Source organism: Marmota flaviventris, chromosome 2 (assembly GCF_047511675.1).
Source record: "Marmota flaviventris isolate mMarFla1 chromosome 2, mMarFla1.hap1, whole genome shotgun sequence".
NCBI lineage: Eukaryota > Metazoa > Chordata > Mammalia > Rodentia > Sciuridae > Marmota > Marmota flaviventris.
In genome coordinates this window covers 200,042,020-200,066,495 of record NC_092499.1, presented here as the reverse complement: position 1 = coordinate 200,066,495, position 24,476 = coordinate 200,042,020, and the positions used below count along the sequence as shown (strand labels likewise).

The 24,476-nt window shown below is 54.0% G+C and overlaps 1 protein-coding gene across 3 annotated transcripts in view; it reads right to left on the bottom strand.

Annotated features, from left to right (window-relative positions):
- Rims4 (regulating synaptic membrane exocytosis 4) overlaps window positions 1-24,476 on the bottom strand; it is a 50,472-nt gene that overhangs the window by 5,719 nt on the left and 20,277 nt on the right. For 2 of the 3 annotated variants that reach the window (XM_027954366.2, XM_027954367.2), the window contains one exon: window positions 9,100-9,238. In XM_027954366.2, the coding sequence (XP_027810167.1) occupies window positions 9,100-9,238 (139 nt within the window). The remainder of the gene's footprint in view (window positions 1-9,099; window positions 9,239-24,476) is intronic. The other variant, XM_034637009.2, reaches the window with a different exon arrangement.

Genomic DNA, 24,476 nt, shown 5'->3' with positions numbered 1-24,476 from the left:
GAAATGGCTGGGCCACTGGGCTCCGAGGAGGCGTGGAAGGAGCCCAGCCGCTCAGGCAGAGAGGCCTTCCACAGCCCGAAATTGAAAGTTTCCTCATTGCCTGCTCCTCAGTTCCTGGTGGGGTGTGAGCAGACAATGGGGAACTGGCAGGCCTGGTAATTAGTGGTAATTGTTTCTAATATCTGGGCGGCTGCCTGATTTCCCATCCCAGGGTGCCTCGCTGGCTGCCAGGGAACCAGGCTGATGCCCTGGAAACCCTGAGCCAGCGCGTCCCCCACGGGCTGGAGGAGGAGGTCAGTGTGGCCGCTTCCTGCTGGCCGAAGGGCTGGCGGCTCTGGAGACCCCCTCCACCTTGGGTCTCCCCTGGAGCAGGAAAAAAGGCAAAGGCTACTGAGTCAGACCTGGAGCTCTGACTGTTGTCACTGCATTTTAGTGCTCTTATCTGTCAACAAGATCGAATTACCCCGTGGAGAGGGGACAGTCATTTAGGAGGCTGGAGCCTATGCTCTTATCAGTTGTAAATGTTTCCAAATTGTCCTCTTGCAGGGCTCATTAGCAGAGGCACACTTAGAGCTGGCTGAATTATGAAGTGCCACATCATGCTACTACTTGGACCAGTCCTTATATGCAACAGGAGCTTAATAAATGTTCGTTATCAAACCCCACAGCTGGTCTCAAACAGGCAGAATGAAGGATACTGGTTAAGATTGGACTTTGGCATTACATAGACCTTGGATCCTATGTGCAATCTAGGGCTGTTTTCTGTCTTTCTTTCTTTCTTTTTTTGTTTTTCTTTTAGGTACTGGATATTGACCCAGGAGCACTCTACCACTGAGTTACAGTGATAGCCATCTCCCTGCCTCAGCTTTCTCCTAAATGACTGTCCACTCTCCACTTTTTTGGGGAGTGGGGGGGGGGTAGCAGGAATTGAACTCAGGTGCACTCAACCACTGAGCCACACCCCCAGCCCTATTTTTTTTTTTTTGCATTTGACTTAGAGACAGGGTCTCCCTGAGTTGTTGAACGCCTTGCTTTTTGCTGAGGCTGGCTTTGAACTCGCGATCCTCCTGTCTCAGCCTCCTGAGCTGCTGGGATTACAGGTGTGTGACCACTGTGCCGGGCCCCAGCACTTTTTATTTTGGATTTTGAGTCAGGGTCTTGCTAAGTTGCCAAGGCTGATCTTGAACTTGCCATCTCCCTGCCTCAGCCTCCTCCTGAGTCACTGGGATCAGCAGGATCTGTGGGGGCAAGTTTTTAACTTCTCCTAGCTGCAGTTTCCTTATCTATAAAATGGGAATAAATGGTAATTGCCTTGCTGAATTGCTGGGGAGAGCTGGTGAGATGAGTCAGACTCGGCACAGAGGATCTGCTGTGAACCCAGGAGGGAGACGCCCTGGCCTGGCCTGCAGGGGCCTCCTCTTGGCACTCTCAGGGCTTCTCTGGCCCCAGGCCTGTTAGGCAGTGCAGCAGCTGGACATCTGCAACCCAGCCCCGGCCATCTGGAGGAGTGGGGCAGGGCTGTAGACCAGGTTCCTCCAGGGATGGCAAGCCCTGAAACAGGGGACACCCATGTTCGACTGGCCCTTCATTTTGTGTTATGGTGAATTGAGATTTCTTGCACTTCAAATTCCGTTAGTTTTGTTCATGGACCTAAAAGTCATCTGCCTTTTTTTTTTTTCACTAACCTTTGAGCTTGGTTTGGCCCCTGGATTTTCTGTGCTCTTGATAGTTAAAGTAATAATTGGGTTTTCTGGGGTTCACTCCAGTCTCTTTTCTGGGTTTCGCTCCAGTCTCCACAGCATCAGGAATTTTAAGGTTGCAAAAGCCTCGCAGTGATGACTGGCTACAGGGTTCTCTGAAAGCTCCTGGGAATTCACGCGCTTGCTGCCCACTTGTGCACCCCTGCATGTCCGTCTGTCCAACCACCCTGCCATGCCTACAAATACATCAATTCTGCTGTAGTGCAAAGGGTGCAGTTCTAAAAATTACTGTGGGTTGCAAGATCTTGCAAAGAAGAACATGGCTTATGGAGAAAATGGGGTCAGTGTCACATTAAAAAAAAAGGAGGACAGGAACCTAGTAAATACGGTAGCAGGGCAGCAGTTTGATGCATGCTAAGTGGTTCTGAAATGCATAAAGATACCATGAGTACAGCACTTTTCCTTGAAAACCTGGTTTGCTCAAGGACGCGGAAGTTTGCTTGTCAGAAGAGAAGCAGACAGCGAGTTGTTGTGCAGTCCTAAGTGAGCACCATCTGAAATGGGGTGGAAAACTGTCCCGCCAGGAGTGGCTCATGACACCCGGTAAACTGAGGGCACCTGAGCGGTGTGGGGTTTTGCGCATGGCTGGTTGGGGACAGCCTCTGCATTCACCTGGTGTTTCTCATGGATGAAACCAACGCTTGACTGAGCAAATGCGAAATCCCGTTATGCTCAGATTGTTCCCTAATACTGCCATCATGTTGGAACAAATTCTCGTTTTCAAAACAAGCGCTTGTAGCAGAATTGACCGCGTGCCAGGACACACCGCGTCACACAATCCTGACTGGCTTTTCAGGCATTCAAGACAGTTCCAAACCGGCCCCACTCCCATGAGAGTGTGGCTTGTGGGCATGAAGCCAAGGATTTATTTTTTATTTATCAAAAATGTGTCATGAGCCAAGTACTGATCGTACTAATTTATTCATGTTAACTCACTTGATCCTCTTAACAACTCTCTACAAAAGCTAGGCATTTGTGATCAATGCCCATTTCACAGAAGGGTGAATCAAGGCACAGAACTGTTAATAAGTAAATCAAGATCAACCTGCTATGATCTGAACCCCAGGGGTCTGACTCTGGAGTTCACCTTCTGAGCCATTAAAGTAGATCGTCAACCCTTAGTGTCCCCGGGGAGTTGGTTTCAGGACTTCACACAGACTCCCAAACCCATGTATGCTTATGTTCCTTACATAAGGTGGTGTAGTATTTGCAAACAACCTACGCACCTCCTCTGTATATTTTAAATCATCCCTAGATCATTTGTAACCCCTGATCAATGTCAATTCTATGCAAACCATTGGTTTACTAGACCGTTCAGGGAATGACAGCAAGAAAAAAAAGTGTTCACACCTTCAGTACAAACACTGTTTTTTTTCTCCTGACATTTTCCATCGGAGGCTGATGGAACCCACGGATGCAGGACCCTTGGGTGTGGAGGGCTGACTTCCGGCTCTACTGCCCTGAGGGGCCCTAAGCGCTGGGGTCAGGGAGGCCTGGGTTTCCATGGAGACGCCTAATTCCCCTCTCTAGGCCTCGGCTCCCTTTTCAGGAAACAGGGATGAACAATGACGGGAGAGTTCTTGGTGCCGCTGAAGCAAACGACACAAACTCCTCAGAAGGACTGGCACCATCGAATGCTCCACAAACAGGAGCGCTTGTGAAACACAGGGACGACCCCACCTGATGGGGGCCCCCAGCCACACCAGTCCCACTTTGTCCTTTAGGCACAATGACCTGCTACAGCAGAAGAGGGGAAGGAGAGGGGGGTCTGACCATCTTCCGACCCCCCGGGCCCACACTGAACGGGGAAACTGTGTGGCAGACATGTGACCCTGAGCTGGGTGCATGAACGCCCTGTCACTGGCTCACATGCTGCTTTCTTGGGATGTGGGCACGGTGACCCAGACGCCCAGAGGCCTGGCTGCTGATGACCCAGACACTTCAGGACAACAACAGGCAGAGGGGAGGAGCAGGTGGGGCCTGGGAGAGAACTCTAGGAGCCTCCCAATGGACAGAGGATGATGCGGCCCTGGCTTTTGTGCCATGAGGAAGGCTGGGGGGGGGGGGTAAGGAATGGACTGTGTGTGCGCTTTGGCTCCCCACATCTGTTCACCAAAATCTGCAGAGCATGTGGGCCAGCCGGGCGGGCACGGAATCTGGTGTCCAGTGGGACGGACACCCACAGGGGACGTTAGAGTAGAGAGTAGAAGGTGCTGTGGCGGGGAGTCCAGGGGCCGTGGGTGCTGCTGATGCCGCCGGAGGAGTGGCGGGCCGCGCTCGCTCTTCCACTTGCCCAGCCCACACCCAGGGCAGACATTGCTAATCGACTTCAGCCCTGCCAGGCCCGGACTTGGCTCCAGAACCCTCTCCACACAGACTCCAGGGAGCCACTATCAATTAGCTGGAGTTGGCACATGAGCTGAAGCCTGTGTGCCAGTTCTGAGCTGAGATCTGGAGGCGGCATGAGTCAGAGGGCGAAGCGGGAGAACAGGCAGAAAAAGGAGTGCCAGGCGCGGAGGCATCGGCCGCGGAAACTTGGGGTGAGGTGGGGAAGTGTGGAGGGATTGGGGTGGTGGGCTAGGCTGCCAGGCTGGGGACTGGGAGAGGCCTAGAAAGGCAGAGAAAGTGTGAGGTGACAGAGTGGGAAGGAGAAGGAGACTTGCTGGTATCTAGGGGAGAGTGACAAGTGGCCTCAACTAGGGCCACTCACGGATGCAGATGGGGGGAAATGGATGGATTCAAGGAATAATCGAGAGTAAAATGGGGGGGCCAACTGTGGATTAAGTAAGAGAAAGAGAGGGGAGCCCTCGGAGAGAAGTCTCAGGCTTCATCTGGGCAGTGGGAGATGGAGGCTCTGCCCTCAGGCAGCGCGTGGCTCTGTGGGCCCACCCCCCAAAAAACTATTTAGTGTCCACGACTTCTAATTGCAGCAGTGACATTCCTTTGCCTAAGTCTCTGTGGCCTCTAAAGGACTCTGGTCCTAGCCCCTCTCTCTACAAGAAGGTCAAGACTCCCAAAAGGAGCAGCCTGCAGTCAGTAACTGAGAAGAGCCGGAGTGTACATTCCTCTGCCCTCACCTCCTGGGGGTAACTGCCGGCTTCCCCAGCAGGACTCGGGTCACACTGCTGCAGTGGGGCTGGCTGGCTGCTGCCGCTGCTGCTCCCACCCCCCACATACACTCTTTTGTGGTACTGGGAATTGAACCCAGGGATGCTCTACCATTGAGCTATATCCCAACCCTTTTTCACTTTTTATTTTGAGACAGGGCCTTGCTAAGTTGCTGAGGCTGGCCTTGAACTTGCCATCCTCCTGTCTCAGCCTCCTGAGTCACTGGGATTATAGGCATGGGACACCCCACTGGATGGGAGATGGCTTCTTACAGCTTCATTTACTGCGTGCCTCTCCAGCCCTGTCTCTCTCACACGATCCTCTGCCATGATTTCCCAGAATCACCTCCTAAGTGGATTCCTTGCACCAGGTCTCAGATCTGATTCTGAGAAAACCCTTAAACTAAGGCAGTCAGTCAACGGGAGCATCTCAGGCTGGAGCAGGTGCTGTACCCAGGGGCCTTTCTCAGGGGCTTGAACTCTACCCCTGCCCTTCATATGAGCAAGATGGGCCTGTCTGCAGTGCGGAAGCTCGGTTGGCTGGTTGGCTGGTTGTCCCTCCACCCTTCACATACAGAATCCCAACTTTTGACAAGGCAGAAAGGGGCTCAGGAAGAAGAGGCCTTTCCCCAGCCCGAGGATAAGCCATAACTAGTCTGACGTAGGAGGGTCTGCAGAAGGGAAAGGTGGAGGGGACTTAGGTCCTCAGTGGCATCGTCACGCCACCAAACCATCCAGGAAGCATCTACTTCAGAAATCTTCGCAGAGGGGATTGCTAAATGAAAGAGCTGAGCCTGACTGTTAAAGACAAATGCCTGGCTTTGAATCCTGGCTCGGCCACTTACTCACTGTGTGACCTTGGGCCAGTCACCCTTTCCACATCCTCATGTCTAGGACGGGGATTAACAAACAGCCCCACCACCATCAGGTTGTCGTGAGACTTAACTGTCACTCTATGTGGCTGTATGGCACAGTGTCGGCACTTGCTGTTCTCTTCAAGCATCACCTGTGGCCACTAATGCAACGAAGCCAGGTGTCACCCTGGCGCTCACACAAACCAGCGGGGAGACTTGTTAAAGTTCAGATTATGACCCAGTGGCCCCCGGCTGGAGCATGAGATTCTACATTTCTAACAAGCGCCCAGGAGATGAGATGCTGCGGAAGTACAGAGGTCACCTTGACCAGCAAGGTCAGGAGCCACCGTCCACTGGCATTATGTAACGAGGAGCCCAAGGCACCCTTACTGATAGAGGGCCCCAACACAGGTGTGCCCCTTCCCCGCCCTGAGATCTGGTCAGGTCTTCCACACCTGGTCTTGGCAGCTCTCACCACTGTCAGCTACTTGGTCAGCACCCTGCGAAGGAAATCCGTGGAGGGCCGGGCCTCTGCGGCGCCCGCCCAGTTGCCTGGTGCACAGCAGGTGCTTAATGGAATTTGTTGCAAATTCACATGGGAGCGCCCTGTGCCCCCTTGCAGGAATACACACACCCAGTGGGCAGCAGCTCAGGCAGGCCCGGCGCCCGGGGCTGCAGCCTGGTGGGGCTGCCTCCCCACCGGCCTCGGCTGGGCTGGCAGAAGCCAGGGGTGGGAAGAGGGCAGGACAGTCACACCCCTTCTTGATTCAGAGCCTGACATCTGGGTCCAAACAATGCCCCTAACACCTGCAGAACAAGGAGAGGGCTGGCTATGGCTCATGTCACCCTGTCCCTTCTATGTCTCTCCCTCAGGCAGGTGTGGGTGAGGTGGCAGCCTTAAACTAGTCTCCACTTAGACTCAGTCTCTCTCAGGAGGCAAGACTGTCCCCACTTCTGAACCCAGCTTCCTCGGACCCCCGGATCCTGCTCAGTTGGAATCAAACCACACACCCCAAACCTTTAATAATCAGTCACCACAGCCAACCTCTCCCTGTGCTTACGCTGTGCTAAGCACTATATTTGGGGTGCTCATGGTATTTGTTAGAATGTAATTGACCCCAAGCAGCAAAATACCCACGAGTGGCTTAATTAACAACAAACTTAATTAACAACAAAATACTAACAGTGCATGATTCCAGTGCTCGCCACGTGATGTTTGGTGTCCTAGGTGTTTCCTATGTATTAGCTCATTTAATTCTGCAACTGGAGAAACTGGGCTTAGAGAGGTAAGGGACCTTTCCCAAAGCCACATGGCTACTGAGGAGCAGGAACAAGTCACAAGCCAGGGATGTCTGCCAGCTGAGTCCTGGCTTTGAGCCCATGACATAGAAGGGACAGGGCAGCTTTGAACCTGTCTGTGAAGGGACCTGCAGGTCCCTGCAAGCACATTTCAGCAAATGTCACCAACAGCCACCCTCCAGGGCCTTGTCACAGGCAGCCACCACCTCCTTAGGACCTGCTTCCTGTGGGTGAGTCATGTGACCCCCAGCCTTCCTTTCCTCTTCTGTAAAGTGGGAATACGCTTCTCCTCACCTGCTGCAGCCACAGGGCCCCCCTGGCCTCCCCTCCCCAGGTCCTCCTGACCCGTGTGAGGCCAACAACGTGTTGCCCGGCTTCCCTGAAGCTTCAAGAAGCCCATGGGTGTGCCTAAGGCCTGCCGAGGTCTGGGGCAGAGCCAGGACTGTGGCCTGAGCCTCCTGGACCCCTGAGACTCCCGTCAGTCAGCGGGGACCCCCGTCCCCCAGGTGCCTGGCTCCTCCCCCCAGCACGGACGCCTGCCAGGTTTCGCAGGTTAAACACACGCCAGCTGCTTCCTCCTCCTCCTCCTTCCGCCCGTCCTCCTCCTCTTCCTGCCCACCGGAAAGCTCCGCTCGGAGGTGGGTGGACCAGCCGCATCTGCCAAGGCAGGGCCATTCACAGGACCTGAGATGCCCCGCGCAGGAGGGGCCAGGCACCAGGGTGTTGGCTGAGGGCTGTAGCCAGAGGTGGAGGGCAGTCACCGGGGGCTATCGGGAGCCTGCCCACCCTGCGCTGGCTGGTGTCTGCTCTCAGACAAGCCGCCGGGCCAGGGCTGTCCAGCAGGACTTTCTGTGATGATGGAACTATTCCGTCTCCGCACCGCCCAGTACAGTGGTCATGAGCCACACTTCGCTGCTGAGCACTAGTGCGACAGAGGAACAGAATAATACATCTTCCTTAATTTTAATTAACTTACATTTAAATAGCCATGTGTATCTAATGACATCTGTACAGGATAATACAGACCTTAACTTTTCCAAGCCTCAGTCTCCTCAAGTACACAGCAAGGGTCATGACACCCCAGGCCCCCTCCCTGACTCAGAGGACTCTAAAGCAATCTGCTGTTGTGGAATAAGCCCCCACTGGGAGTCAGGACCCCTGTGTTCCAGACCTACGTTAGCATGCTGTGTGACCCAAGGCCATCTCCTGAACCTCTCTGAGTGCTTTAGTCATCTATACAATATGGAAGTTGCTTTGGTCTTTGCCAGGTATCCATGGGTTGACTTTTGGGGATCTGAGAGCCCTTTGCCATTAGAAGAAGAGTGTGTCTGTGTAACTGTGTGAGTGTATCCATGCATGTGTTTACTGGGGGGAAAGCAAGATGAATCAAGATGAATTCTTCCAGAGAGCTTTTAAAGACGGAGCTCCTAGGAGCTCTTCACAGAGTTTCTCATTCAATGACTCAAGAAGCGGGACCCTGCCATCTGCATTTGTGACAAGTTCCCCAGTGACTCCAGTGTGCAGCCCAGGAGGGGACCGCTGACCAGGTGCCAGGCAGCACCAGGTCTTGGATCTGACATGCATGAGACGCCTTTGACACGTTTAAAATCCAACTAGGATTTAAGACAACGGAACACAACAATGACGATGCCCTCTCTGCTCCCGCCTTTGCTCAGCGACACCCACACGGGCACGGACGCGCCAAGCTGCCCTGTGCTCTTCAGAGGTACAACCCAGGACTCCTTGGATCGTGAGTGTCTGACTCCTAAGAACCCCTGTGGCTGGTGCCATCACCCCACCCTACAGATGAGGCAGCTGTTGCTCAGGGATGTGACCTCCCCAAGGTCACGCCGCTGCAAGGTCGTGGAGCCGGCCACCAGGAACCAGAGCCTGCGCCCTGGGAGCTGCACGGCTTGCTGCCTACCTTCCCAAGATGGGCACGCCCCGGAGCCCAGAGCCCCTGCCAGCCTGAACTGACCCCGGCCTCCTGGTCAGTCCCCTGGGCACTGCTCAGCCTGTCCTTCCCCCACCGAGAAGACCAAGAGCCATGTGGCTGCGGCAGGCGCGGCCCACACTCACTTGCCCTCCGAGCCGTAGCTGTTCATGCTGTCCTCGATGGACTCGTGGCTGGCCTGGCGCAGGGTCCGGCTGGGCATCTCCACTGCCAGGCCTGTCTCCGTGCTCCTCTGGATGGCCCCCTTCAGCCTCCGGCTGTCTCCTTTCCGCAGAGAGGCCAGGACGGGGTGGAGAGAGAGAGAGAGAGGCAGTTAGCTGGTTAGCGTTTCAGCAGCTGGCTGCGGCCCTGCTTTCGCCCCCAACCCAGCCCGATCTCCTGCTTACCCAGGCCTCGCCTGCCCCCACCCTCCCCGGTATGGGGGGGGGGCTACCTGCTCTTTGATCTGGAGAATCCTCCACCATGGACTCTCTCCCTGTGGAACCTTCTCCATCGGCGGCTCCCCGTCTTCAACTGCTAGTTTTTAAGGACTTACTATGCGTCGCACTCTGCCAGGGGCTCTGTGCGGTTCAGACCAGCATGACTGCCATTGTGGGTGGCATGCTGCTTTGCTGTGGGTGCTGTTCTGTGCACTGTGGAATTTCTAGAAGCTTTCCTGGCTCTCCCTAGTACATGCTAGTGGCGCCCCCAGTCCAGAAGTGTCAACCAAGAACATCTGCAGACCCTGCCAAATATCCCATGTGGGGCAAAAGTCACCCCCAACCGAGGACCGATGATTGAAACCACTGGCTCTGAAACTAAATGGCATGGGTTCAAATCCTGAGTGTCCTTCTCACTGGCTGTTAGACTTTGGGCAAATATTCAGCCTCTCTGTGCCTCCATTTCCTCACCTGTAAAATGGGAGAGCAACAGGGTCATCATGAGGATGAAGACTGTGAGCTTGGTCCTACTACCTCCTCCCCCTGTGATCAAACTCCATCTGACCAAAGGCCTTTCTGGACCACCACTGGCCACTCCGAAACAGCAGCCCTGGTCCCTGCCCGCCCCTCTCTGCCCTAACCCCCTGCTTGGTTTTCAGCCTAGCACTTACCACCCCGCCAGCTGCTGGCCAGTGTCCTCTGTGAAGAAGGTAAACCTGCCCCCACCCCAGGACATGGCACCTCGTTCACAGTTGGAAGCCTCTGCCAAGAAGAGGGCGTGGCCTGTTGTAGGTGCTCGTTAATAAGTGCTAAATGAACCTACACCCCCCTGGGGGCAACCTGGGTCCCTCTGCCGTCCCTGAGGTGGTGGATGCTACTTTCCTTCCACTTGAGTGCCCAGGTCGAGAGTACGAGGTCAGGGACTTGTCCTCACCCGTCCTCACCCCTATAGCCGGTAAGGTGGGACCATCAGAATGCACCCAAGAGTCTTCCTCCCGCTCCTGGGTCCACTTTACCGTCCTATCTGCCCCAAGGGGACAGTGGCTCTACACCTCCCTGCTCCTGCCGGGACAGCACACCTCTCACCGTCCTCCTCCGGCCTCTCTCCGCTCCAGTGTTTCCCAGAGGGGTGCCCACGGGATTCTGACTCCCACACGTGGTCATGTTGTTCAGACACACACATGCTGAGTCCTCAGGAAGACACACACACACACACACACAGGAATATACATGCAAAGACAGTGTCGAGGCGTGTCTGAGTGTGCATGTCTGTGTGTCTCCACGGGTCTGTCTGCCATTCTGTGTACATGTGTGCCCGTGTGTGCCCCACCCCCACACACACACACACACACTCACACACACACACACTCACACACAGGCACTTGCATTAGATGTCTTCGCCCACCTACTGAAGAAACACACAGAGACTGGCCCTTGGCGTCTGTGTCACCTGGTGTCTCTGAACACGTGGGGAGGTGGGTGCTGTCTGTTCCCCTCCATCCCCATTGGTTCTCTCCTGAACTTGCAGCTGCAGCCACCCCCACCCCACCCCCATTACTGTTTCTGTGCTCCTCTGTACAGCAGGTACACACACTCACACACACACACACACACACACACACGGAAACAGACTGGCAGGCACACGGTGCTGTCCACATGTGCACACACACCAGTCACGTGGGCAGGACAAACGCCCCCCACTGGGCCTTCAGACCCGCCCTGGGTGGAGCCCCCCACCATCTCCACCCTCTAGTGCTGACAGCTCTCCTCTCCGGGAAGAGGGTGGCGCCAAGCTTGATGGGCACTGAATCCCCATCCCTGCGGCCCCACTGGAGAGCGCCTCACATCTGCGGTGTCCTGGGGTCTGCGGTCCTGGGGTCTGCAGTGTCCTGGGGCCTGGTGGCAATTCACACGGCCCCAGGCCCCACGCAGCCCTGGCTCAGCCCACAGGCAGCCTGGCGTGGCCGTCAGCGGCCCAGGCAGAGGCAGCACGCCAGCCAGCACCACTCGTGGTGGAGGTGGAAAGAGGGGCGTTGCCCCGGTGCCTGGCAGAGCAGGTGCTAATCGGGGTAGCGCAGCGCTGCCAAGACAGACTCGCTGACATTCCCCACATCCGCCCTGGCCAGCTGTCCTGCTGATGCCCTCCTGCGACCTTCCGACCCGGGGACCCCCCTAACCAATCACACCAACGGCACTCACCTAACTTAGGCAACCTTCTGTTGGTCGATTCTTTAAAACATTTCTCTCTTTAATGTTTTTTTGTGGTTGTAGGTGGAGAGAATGCCTGGATTTTATTTGTTCATTTACTTTTACGTGGTGCTGAGGATGGAACCCTGTGCCTCAGGCATGCTAGGCAAGCGTCTGCCACTGAGCCCCACCCAGCTCTGTGGGTCACCCTGTGTGATGGTCCCATGCTTCCCCACCCCTGCTCCCTAACCTACCCGTGGGGGCACAGTCCTGCTCCCTCTTGGCTGGAAGGTGTGGCCAGCTCTTCTCCCTCCCAGACTTCACCAGCCTTAGGCTTTTCCACCCGCCTGGCCCTGCCTCCCCGAGGGGCCTTCCTGTCTCCTGGTGTGGCTGACCTGCCGTCCGTCAGTCCTCGCCCCACTCCGCCCAGGCCCAACTTGACCTCCTCCTCCTGGCTTGCTCCCCCCTGCTCTGGGCTCTCTGCTTCCTCCTCCAGCCTCTGGAGGAGCCTCCAGCAGCCGGCTGCGTCAGGGACTAGGCAGCCCACCTCAGCATCCATGTGCTGTCTCGGGTCAGTCCCACACACCTCGGCCGCTGCCTTCTTTCTGTCCTGCCCTGCCGGACAGGAATCTCATCACAGGGTCTGCCCCGGGGAAATGTCACCTAACACAGGCCGGAACCCCCAGGAGCTGACATTCAAAACTCTTGGCACAGGTGGGTCCCAGTGTGGCAGCAGAACCCTCCCCCTCCACAGGCAGATGAACGTGACGCAAGGGCGGGCATGTTTTCCAGAGACCGCTAAGGGGGTAAGCAAGAGGGGATGTCACACACCCTGATCACCACACACCGCCGCCACCACCGTAGGGGCTGGGGGTGTGAGTCCTGTAAACTCCGGGAGTGAGGCTGCCTGATGTCGGTTGGGCTAGTAGGTGCAGCCAGGGTGACAGGGCTCCTGCTCCTGAGCTCACCTTCAGAGGGGAGGCAGCGACCAGCAAGGATCCTGCTGATTGGTCACAGGTGTGTCGAGAGCCTGGCAGACCTAGTGCAGAAGGTAATGACAGCACGTCGGGGCAGCGGGGAGGGGGACTAACGGCCACGGATGACTTCATCCTTTGACCCAGAGTCTCTCCAGACCCCTCCGCCTTTGACATCCCTGACAGTGGGCACCTCTGCCTCCCCTGCCCGCCGCGTCCCCACACAGCAGGTGCTGGCCAGGCCGTCCCTGGGTCCCCTCTCTGGAACCCACTGGGTGCTTTCATTCCCCTCAGCAACCTCAGGACTGCCCTATTCCCCAGGCTGTAACCCTTACCCACCAGAGAGCAGCCTGCACCCACCACCAGCCCACTCCCCAGTCAGCTTCTGATTACGTTCCCATCTTCCCGCCACCAGACTCAACCTCCCAGGAACACGGCGGCTCTTTTTCCTCTCTCATCGGGTGCCGGGCCTGACGAAGCCTGGGCCACCAATACTCCCAGACCTCACACCCTCCCCGGCCGTCCGTCCTCACCGCCAAGCAGCTCCTGCCTCAGGCTTCAACCGACCGTTCCCAGCAGCCTCCCCTGGCCAGCCACAGCCGTTCACAGATTAGATCTCCACTCAGACCAAGGCCGCCACTCTCACTAGTTCCTCTACACAAACAGCCACAAAAGTACACAGCACTCGGCACCAAGGGGCTCCCCGCAGCATCGTCTACACCAGGGAAATGCTGGAATCGACCGCCGTGGACACGGGACCCGTTAACTACACGACATCGCCACCGTGAAACGCTCCGTCACAGCCACACGGAACGACTCCCCCAGCACCCTGGCAGTTCAAAAAAAGCAGGTTGCAGGGCAGTATGTGAAACATGGTGCCATTTCTGTAGAGCTATAGATAGCTCTGTGTGTGTGTGTATGTGTGTGTGTGTGTGTGTGTGTAGAGAGAGGGAGAGAGAGAGAGCACACAAGCTTTATCTTAGACACAGAAAAATCCAGGAGTATATGAGCAGAGCGGCTCGTGGTGAGTGACTGCAGGGAGACCATTGGAGGAGGTGTGCAGAGGTCATTTTGTGACTGAAGATCTAAGTATACAGAAGAGTGCCCAAACCTTCAGTGCAGAGCTCCATGCATCTACACAAACCAAACCCACTGCACCAGCACACGCCATGCAGAAACAGCATTCCTAGGATTCCAAGGACCCCGTGCACCTGTCTCCCATTACCAACTGGCTCCAAGGGTCACCCTGTCTCCCATCACCAACTGGCTCCAAGGGTCACCCTGTCTCCTATCACCAACTGGCTCCAAGGGTCGTCACTGCTGGTCTCTGACGCCATTCTGCAATGCCTGGTTTTGAACGCTATATAAAGAGGGTGGCCTTCTTTTTATTGGCCTGGTTTCTTCTGGTTCATGTCCCACGTGAGGTGCGTTTGCATTGCCTGAGTCGCCAGGTGCTCACCATCACTGCGCAGACGGACCTGGGTTTATCCACTGTCCGGCTGATGGGCTTTTGCATTTCTCCCCCTCCAGTTTAGGACAAGGAACAATGCTGCTATGGCTGTTTTCATGCACATCTTTTGGGGAACATCCTCACCTGTGTCTCCTGGAAATCTACCTGGGAGAGGAACTGCTGGGTCTGAGGGAGGCATTTGTTCAGCTCTAGGTGAAGCTGCCAAAGAGCTGTGCCAACTGACACTCCAACCAGCACACTGGGAAAGAGGCTTTATTTCTCTTTTGTTTGCTTCTATGTCACTTGAATTTTTTAATAGTTAAATGTATTAATTCCATAATGTAAACAAAAGTAAAATACAGACAAGTTCATAAATAAATCACATTTCAATCAGGCCAAGATCTTACCTAAAAACCTCAGGGTGACTCCTCATCACCTGCCAAATGAAGTCCAATCACTGCCCAGAGGCATCCACGACTCTGCATCACCTGACTCCTTCCCCTCTGCTCTGGTCTCCCTTGGTCTCTGTACCCCCATCTGGCCAGCATCTTGCTGCTCCATGTCCATCCCAAACTTCATCCTTTTCTCTCTCCTTTCCTTTCCTTTCCTTTCTCATCTCCTCTATCAAAATTCTAACTATCCTCCAGAGTTTAGCTTTAAATAAACCCGATAGCCCGGCATGGTGGCAGACCTCTATAATCTCCGAGGCTAGGGAGGCTGAGGCAGGAGGATAGTGAGTTCAAAGCCAGACTTAGCGAGGCCATAATCAACTCTGCAAGACCCTGTCTCTAAATAAAATACCAAAAAAGGACTGGCGATGTGGCATAGTGGGTAAGCAACCCTGGGTTCAATCCCTGGTACCAAAACCAACCAGCCAGCCAACCCTGTAATTCATCAGTCACTCCACAACTCTGTTTCCCCACTGTGTAGCAGGGACACCAGCACCATATTCCTAGGACTGCAGTGAGCATCGAATGTGACAAGTGACGTAATGATGTAACAACACTTAATCCTCGGGACACCCTAGGTGGGCTGTGTGGGACACACTGAGGACTCAACAAAGGTAGCTATTACAGTATGCTATTAGCCACTGTGCCAGATGCTGGGCCAAGAGTTGAACACAGCCATCATCTCACTTAATTCTCACAACCAACCATGAGATGGTTACAACCCCACTTTACAGAGAAGGAAAATGAGGATCAAGAAGGTCAAGGTCACATACAGCTACTCATGGCAGAGCTGGGTTTCAACCCCAGGTCTTCTCACTCCAAAGCCATGCTTTTAATGAGCCACTGAGCTCTACCAGAATTCAAATGCCATCTCTTCCCCCAAAGACGTCCCTGATCAGACTCCTTGAGTCCCAGGGGCACTCAGCTCTGTTGGAGTGACTGGTCCACTACACTTTGGAAGGCAATGCGGTCAACCCTGCCGTGTCCACAGTGAGCTCCAGCCTCACCGTTCAGCACCGAGGACAGCACCACGCTGCCCGGCTGGCTAAAAGTGAGCATAGCTGAACTGGCTTTAGCAGGTGTCCCAGAGAATGCCACAAATTCTCTGGCAAAGAAAACAAGTAAATCTTACTCAGTTGTTTATCATACCTGAATATAAATGTGCTTAATGTACCTTCTCCCAAAAGCAAGTGTTCACAGGGAGCAGGATAATAAAATGATGATGATGATAGATTATGAGAGTAGATACCATTATTTTTAGCATTTACCCTGCACCAAGCACCATGAGGTACGTGATTTAACCTCGCCGTAGCGCTGAGAGGCAAGTGCTGTTATCTTAACAAGGCAACAGGCTCAGAACAGCTTAGCAACGCGTCCAGAGTTACGTCAGATGAGACGGCCAGATCTGAAACCCAGGTCTGTGTGGAAGCAGATCCTAAATTCAGACCCATGAGAGACCCTGGGAAGGGGGTGATGGGGGAGAAGAAGAGGACAAGCACCACCATAATTCGGCACTTCTATGTTTTACTGAAGATGAGAATCACCAGTTCTGTTTCCCAGAGGAGGTGTCTAAAGCTGAGGGAGGCTCCATGACCCAGGCTGCCAAGCCTCAAAACCCAATCCATGTCCCTGACCAGTGTCTACCCCAGCTCCTCGAGGGCAACTGCATGCAGGTCCACACAGCAGCCTGTGAAGTTCCCCCAGACATAAGACTCAGGTGATTGGGCTTTTTGAACCCAGGATCACAGAAGCACCGAAATCCCTGGCCCCACTTCCTCTTCCCTCTGGGAGGAAACACAGGCCAGTGCCTTGTCTTCCTCCACAGCCAACCTCTCCAAGCCCCCTTGCGCAGGTCTTGAATCTCAAAGGGCTGAGGTCACATTCGAGCACTCAGGCCTCTGGAGTCACATGCGAGCACTCAGGCCTCTGGCCACGCCTCCAAGGACGGGCAGAGGAAGCACAAACCCCGCAGGGTGCCCTCTCTTCCCTGCTGTCTCCCTAGAGCTATGAGTCTACCTTCCCTCATCATCAGAGAACTCAGGAGCCATCCAGAGCACACCTTCACTGTGTAGAGAACAAGAGAGGGGTGGGTTCCTGACCACGCTGCTGTGAGGACTCAAGTCTCCGACCTGCTGATCCCCCACCCCGTTCCATTCACAGTCAACAGCTGTTCACCAGCGTTTCTGGAACATCTTCAGGGGGCAGTGGAGCCCAACACCAAAGGCCTGGACCATGGCTGCAACCCACCCCCGTCACCGTGAGCCGCGCAGTCCTGAGCAGCTGTGTCTCCCTGTCTCGGTTTCTTCTTCTGTGCTAACTGGCATCCCCACCACCAAAGTGTCCTTTTCTGCCAACCTCTCCCCTGTGGCCTGCATGAGATTCTAAACCTCAATCTTGAGCACATCATCTCTTTGATTAAGAGCTTCTGATGGTACCCCACTGCTTGCAAAGGCTTTAACCCACTGCCTTCCTGACCTGGTCCCGATTGACAGGTCCAGCCTTACAGATCCCCACCCCCAGGGTGCTCTACATTCTATTTACACTGAATAGTTCCAAATATTCCATGAGACCAGCCACCCCCCAACGTTCTGACCCATCCTCTTGCACATAAACGTCTCGGGATTCTCTTCTATACTGGAGACAGATATTTTTAAAACAACTGCTGAACTACAGCGTACACGGGAAAGTGTGCAACCGCAGAGCGGAGGGTCATAGCACCCAGCTCTATGAAGGCTACGCAGCGCGCTCACCTACGGAACCAGCCCCAGGTCAGCAAATGGCATTACCAGCGTCCCAGGATCCCCGCGCCCCTTTCCTGCTTCTCTCCCTTGAAGAGCAGCACTGCCCTGACTTCTAAGAACGCAGACTTGGCTGCCTGTGTCTGCTCCTAGCCGACAGGACCATCCGTCTGAGTTCCTTAGCGTCAAGTTAATTTCCCTCAACATGGTGTTGTGCGCTCCTCCACCATGACTGCTTCACAGGAGCTCATTCATTCTCCTAGCCTCATTGTAGCCCCTGGTACAAATATATCCCCAAAAATTCCATCTATTCTCTTGTTGATGAGCATTTGGGTGGTCTCCATATGGAGACACTGCAAATAGCTGTGACAAAAGCAATCTTGTGTGTGTCTGTGTGTGCACACTTCTCCTGGGCACAAACCTAGCACTGAAGATGCTGGGTTGGAGGTCACACATTTGGATGCTTTATAAAGAGGTCAAAGCCAACTGGTACGGTTGCACGTGGATGATCCTCCCTCCGGAGGCAGTGGCCTGATGAGGTGAGGCTCGGGACTGGAAGTATTTTGGGAAGAAGGATGATGGAAAGGCGGCTGGTGGTGTACAGTCTACCTGACTCACATTTGTATTCTCCAAACGTAATATCTGTCAAGTGAAGGTACAGACTGCAGACAGCACCCAGGACAGGAGAGGAAGGAGTAAAGGGGCCTGGAACGCAGCGGCCATTCCATAAATGCTGGCTATTAGTATTAACCTAGCTAAGGGTTAAAGGTCAAGTGCTCACCAACCGTCACCTCTAGCATACTGTCTTGTCTCATCAATCCATTTTCAATACCTCTCAAATTAAGATGCAAATGACAATCAATGGCATGTCAGAAGCTGTCACTTGCTTCTGAAGGCCTCTCTGAGGCCATTAAGTATAATAGCCAAACAGGCAGAGGCCATGGGGACTGTCCGTGGTGCTGACCAGGTATGGCAAGTGGCCCTGATGGAGGCGGAGTGGGGCTCACACCCAGAGGAGATTTCAGAACAGGGAGGCACCTCCATCTCACGTGCTTTTAAAACACAATTCCTTCCCACCCGCTTGCCAAGGCTGAAATTCCACTCTCAATCAACCTTCCACATAAAGACGCAGACTCCCACGTACAAGCTCAACCGGAGCCTACGAGAGGTGCTCACATTTGTTCCTTCATTCAGTCCCAACCTCCAGTGAACGCCTATTGTCTCCATTTTCAAAACAGAGAGCTAACAGCCAGCAGTGGGCGTGCCTGCCTGGGGGGCAAGGCTGAGGGGGCAGATCTAGGTTCTGGCATACCTGAGTGTGCTTTGCCCCTTAGGCTGGGGGAGGGTGAAACCTCAGACCCCTTCCCAAAACATCTGGAGAAGAGGGAGAGGTCACAAGGACAAGAGAGGAGATGGGTGGAGGCCACGGAGACAAAGGACTCAGTAACACTCAAGAGGGCAGAGGATGGTTTGAAAGGGTCAGCGGGGAAATGTGTAGGAACATGTTCTGCGACTCTAAAGGGTTCTGCCCTGGATAGAACCATTACTTCTATTTATCCAATAAAATGTGCACTTATGAGCTCGTTTCTTATGCCATGCTTTTCTTGGTGCTGGGGATTCAAATAAGACCATCTTTGTCCTTAGGAGCTAACAGGTAGTGGAGGGGGAAGGGGAGACGAGACGGATAGGTAATTTTCATTCATTCCACCAACTCTTTACTAATTGCCTATTCAGTGACAGAGCCTGTGCTGGAGACTCACGACACAGGTGATTTAAACCCAGACTCTGCTCAAACTCTCAATCTACCAGAAGAGGCAGACAAGCAAAGGGGCAATTATAATCCAAGGTGTTATAATTACAAAGTAGTAGAGTATGAGGGGGAGAGAGAGGCAGAATATTATGGGGGCTGCGGAGAGCGAGAATGAATCCAGTCCTGTAGGTACCGGCAGGCTCTGGGCTGGAAGTAGGATTGTTTCAACTGAATTATACTTAATTGCAAATAGAATAATCTTTCACATGCAAGTGCTGCCTTCCGGTACAGTGAAGGTTATGTGGACAAATGGAAACTGGGCAGAGAGAAGGCAAACTGTAGGACACAAATGGAAGGGCAGGGTGGGACGTCTGACTGTTAAGTAAACGCATCTGGTGGGGGGCTGCCGGGGGCAAGTCACCCACTGCTCCAGCCAATGTGGAGACCTTCTAAAGAAGAGGCATTGGGGCTGTCACTGGAAGGACACCACAAACAGCTGCTTTCTCCAGGAAGCCACTGCTACCAGGACCTGGGGCCCCTGAACATGCTCTGGAAGAAGCTGACTGTGGGCAAAAGACAACAGTGTACAGCCCCACCTGGCACCTGAGGCTTCACATACACACAGCGCTCAAACCTGTACTACAAGTCTGATGTCATGCACATACCAGGTGTACCGTCTACACGGGATTACTCACCCGTCACCAGACAGCCCACATACTTCCGTCTTAAGAGCATGGGCTCTGATGCCTGAGTAACGGGGTATGGGACTTGAAGCATCACACTGCCACTCTCTGAGCCAATTAGAGAAAGTTACTGAACCTATCTGAGCCTCAGTTTCCTTATAAATTAGAAATAAATAATAACCCATCACTTACACTCACAAGGATTAAATTGTATTAGTCAGCTCTCACCGGGTTATGCTGTGGTAACAAGTGACCCCAAACTTCAGTGGTTTACAGGACAAAGGTTTATTTCATGCTCATATTAAACATCTTTTATGAGTTAGCCATGACCGTGCCCCATAAATTCTTCTGGTACTCAGGGTGAAGGAGTGAGTCCTACTGGGACACATTATTCCCATGGTGGAGAGGAAACAGGTAAGATGAAACTTGGGCGAGCTCTTGTAGCCATTGCACTTTTCTCTATATATACACTTCAATTTAAAAAAAAATGTTTAAAAGGAAATGTGGCTCTAATAACATGAAAATGCCAAAGGTACAGGGGAGGTGGGGAGGTTGGAAAGAAACCCTTCCATCACAGGTGATTTCTTATTATAAGGCGGCATGTTGGCCCGTTTTAGCACAGTTACACCCTAACTATGAAATTAACCCTCCCATGCCCCTTGTGGGGCTGAATTCAATGACAACAGATGTACAGTGCCTGTCACAAGAAGGTAAGAGCACTCAGTAGAGTACAGCTACTATTATCAACAATACTCAGAGACATTCATGTCTCCAATTCCCAGAAACTCTCAGAAAACTGAGGTTCTGAGAGCTAAAGTGATTTGTCAAGGAGTCCACAGCAATTAAGTGGCAAAGACAGAATGGCAAAGGATGCCATCAGAGCTGAACCCAAATGTTCATGATAGTGGTAGGCACAATAGTCAAAAGGTGGAAACAGCTCAAATGTCCATTGACAGGTAAATGCATGAACAAATGCGGTGTACACATACAGTGGAATATTACTCAATCATGAAAGGAATGAAGTAGTGATGCAGAGATGAGCCTTGGCAACATTACACCAAGGGAAAAAAGCTAGCTGCAAAAACCTTCTATAACTCTATTTTTGGAGGGGTACCGGGAATTGAACTCAGGGGCACTCAACCACTGAGTCACATCCCCAGCCCTATTTTGTATTTTATTTAGGGACAGGGTCTCACTGAGGTGCTTAGTGCCTGGCGATTGATGAGGCTGGCTTTGAACTCATGATCCTCCTGCGTCAGCCTCCCGAGCCACTGGGATTACAGGTGTGTGCCACCGCGCCTGGTTCTGTAACTATTTATATGAAATGTCCATCACAGGCAAATCTGTACTGATAGGAAGCAGACTGGTGATTGGCAGGGACAGAAGTGAGGGGAAACAGGAAGTGACTGCTAATGGGTGACAAAAATGTTCTGCCATTGATTGAGACAGTGATTGCCTAACTTGAATATACTAAAGCTCAGTGAATTGTACACTTCTAATAGGTGTAGGATATGTGGAGTATGTCTCCATAAAGCTTTTATATTATATATATTCCAAACTCAACTCATCTCCCTACATGGGTCTGAACTCCTACACTACACAGACCCTGAAGGTCAGGAAGAAGTACTGTGGGGTGTAGGGGGAGGCTCCTTCCAGGGGAGGGGCAGGGAGGCAGCAGCCCAGCAAGAGGCCAGCAATGAAGCCCAAGGCACAAAGGAAATGGGGATGTGGGGCAGGGGGTGGGCTGGGAGAGATGGAATGCATTTCTCCCAACCCCATAGGGCAAGCCTTCTGTCTGTCTGTGCCTCAGGCTCCCCACTGCCACCTTCCTCAGCTGACACAGGGCCAGCTTCCCTACAGCCTGCCAGACCCTGGAGAAGGGGATCAATGGGGATGGGTCAAGACCTGTTGGCTGCAGCACTCACCAGAGCAAACCCACCCCAGCCCGAGGCTGTGGGTAATGCTGGCCTTAGGCAGCACCTTCCCTGTGGACCCCTCAGTTCCTCCACATCCCCAAACCAGTACCTCTCCGAACGACTCCGCAGAACAACAGCTCACAGGGCCAACTTCCACCTGCCTGCCTGATCCATGCTGGGGTCTCCTACTCCTTGGATAGGATGCACCACCTTTTATCTTCCAGGCAAACAAGTACCTGCCCTGACCTGGCCCTAGCACAGCTGCAGAACAGCTGGGCCCCATCTTGGCTCTCTCAGTGAGGGCAATGAGGGCAGGGCCCATGCCTACCGCATCGACTGGGAGAGTGCCTGGCCTCCCCGGTTCTCCATACAGAAATGGAGGCTGGGTGAGTTCCAGCCCTGTGCCTCTCAAATGCAGCCCCCAGGAATCTTGCTAAAATGCAGATTCTGATTCTCCAGGTCTGGGTGGGGCCTCAGCGGCTACCTTTCCAACAGCTGGTAGGTGAGGCCAAGGCTGCGGTCTGTGGCCCCCGTACTGAGTAGAAGGCTCACTCTCTTTGCTGATTTCTTCATCTTCCTTGGCCATGCAGGGAGCCTCTAGAGAGCTGCTGAAACTACTCCTCTCCTTAGAAAAGAACCTGCTGCACATACACACAATATGTCGCAGAAAACTCGGGGTTTGCGGTCCATGAGTTGAAAGCCACTCTTCCACACCCTGAGCCTCAGTTCTGGTGGAAAAGAGGGTGCAACGAGGGGAGGGGGCCACACGGGAACTCAGAACCCCTGGGTCTGGTCCCAGCTCCATTACTGACTCCCACTGTGACATAAGACGCTGAGCTCTAGTTTCCTCACCATGAAGGGAATGGTCTAGATTGGAGAAGATAAATAGCTTTTCTCTCTTTTTTTGCCAACTCTGGTAGCTGTTGCCTGAAATATCCTGTGTTAAGAATTCGTAGACTGTGTCGACTTGGCAGAAAAGGGTGTCATGATTGATTGGTGACGCCTGCCACGGTCCTGGGACAGGGTGCCTTGATTGATTGGTGATGCCTGCCAAGGTCCCAGGCCTGGAGAAGGATGGGGCTTCCTGCCAGATGTCTGCCTACCCCAGAAAGCCTTCCAGCTGTGACATCTCCAGCTCCTTTAGAGTCAGGCCAGACGGAGGAAAGAGGGTGAGGCTTGTCTCGAGGGGGCGGGAAGGGCGGATTCTTTAAGCCGCTGCATTCTCAAACTCAGGCCCTGCATCCCCTTGGAGGAGAGGTGGCAGAGGACAGGGTGTCCTTGCACTCCCATCCTTGGCTATTTTTAACTTCAAGGACAGAAGCTCAGGCAGAAGCTGAAGCAGAGAAGGGCCACCCAGCCTCCCAAGGGAGGGGAAGCAACCAGCCTCCCGTCCTTCCTAAGCTGCTCACGGTTGGCCAGGTGAGAGGCCAGGGGCAGAAGGGTCCTCTCCTCTGGTGTGACTCCCCACGGCTCTGTCCCAGGCTTCCCCGCAGGACCAGCCACCCCTCCTTGGTACCTCCGGACTCTCCTGCTGGTCCCACGCTGCCTGCTGTATATGCTCCTTCAAGCACAGGGGCCACGTGTATGTGCCGGCCCTCGTCCTGGGGCAGAGGACACAGCACGGGGCACACAAGTGAGGCCCTGTCCACTGAGCTTCCTGTCTGGAATGGCAGGCAGCAGACTGGACGGCAGCACAGTGCTTGGAAGGGAACTAGGCCATGGTCCCTCTTGCCCACGAGCAAGGATGGGGACACAGGTGTTCACCGTCTATCCCTAGGACCTACGAACCTTCCCGGCACAGAGGGGGCGTGGGAAATGTTTGCCTATGGAAAACACGAGCAAGCGGACATCTGGGGGTCTGAGAGCCCCCCGGGGCCTTCCTCAGGTGGGCTGGGCGCTGCTCCCTCCCTCACTGGGCACTTCCTATGACATCAAGCCTGATGTTCTAGGCCAGGAACTCACCCAGAGGACCACACTGCCCCTGAGGCTCCTCTAGGAGAGGCAGGCCAACACCAAACATGACCAGGACATATGAAACGCTGGGGTCAGAAGGCAGTGGCCAGGGAGACCTCGCCACAGTGAGCCCAGGAAGGAGCCCAGGGCGGTGGCGGATGGGGGCGATGCCAACACAGGGCAAGGAAGGCAAAGGCCCCGCCCACTTTACGTCTGGTAAGTTCTATGAGCAACAGGGAGGCGAGTGGCTGAGCAGAACAGGGGCCTAGGAAGGGAGGCTGGGGGGCAGGCAGGGGAGGGACCTTGGGAGACACTCACCCCCAGCACAGGCCTGCCACACAGTGGACGGAACCAGGGCGAGGAGGAGGGCGGCGCCGATAATGACGGTGGCCATGCGGTGGCCACACTGACAGAAGCGCCGCAGTGCCTCGCCACACGAGTAACGTACATCATTTACTTAATCTCCATGACTCAGGCAATCGGTCCCTCGTTGTCCCCATCTCACAGATAGGAACACTGCAGGTCCACCAGGTTTACGCAGCCAGGAGGTGGCCGGGCTGGGACACTGGCAGTCAGGGTCGGAGTCCACTGTCTCCCTGAGCTCACCCAGTCCCTCCACATGCGCGGTGTCCAGTTCCTGAGCTCTTAAACTTTTGGATCCCCTGAAAATTTGTTGAGAGCTGGCTCAGTGGAGCGACTTTTACATGGTTATATGAAGTTCAAAGTGGTGAACTCCAGCCCTGAAAACAAGCATTTTATCATCATTTGCAGCAAAAACATTGTCAGAGTTTTCCAAAGAGGTGAACATGGGCATCCACAATACCAGTGAAAGCTAGTTCCAGAAATGGACGTCACTTAAGCATCACTGATGATGACTACTGTGTCCCCTTTATAAATAAGGAGCCTAAGGCAGAGAGAGGTTGAGTGGCTTGACCGTGGGATTTGGCAGAGCAGAAATCGACCCCAGACCCAGGCTCTGTCCT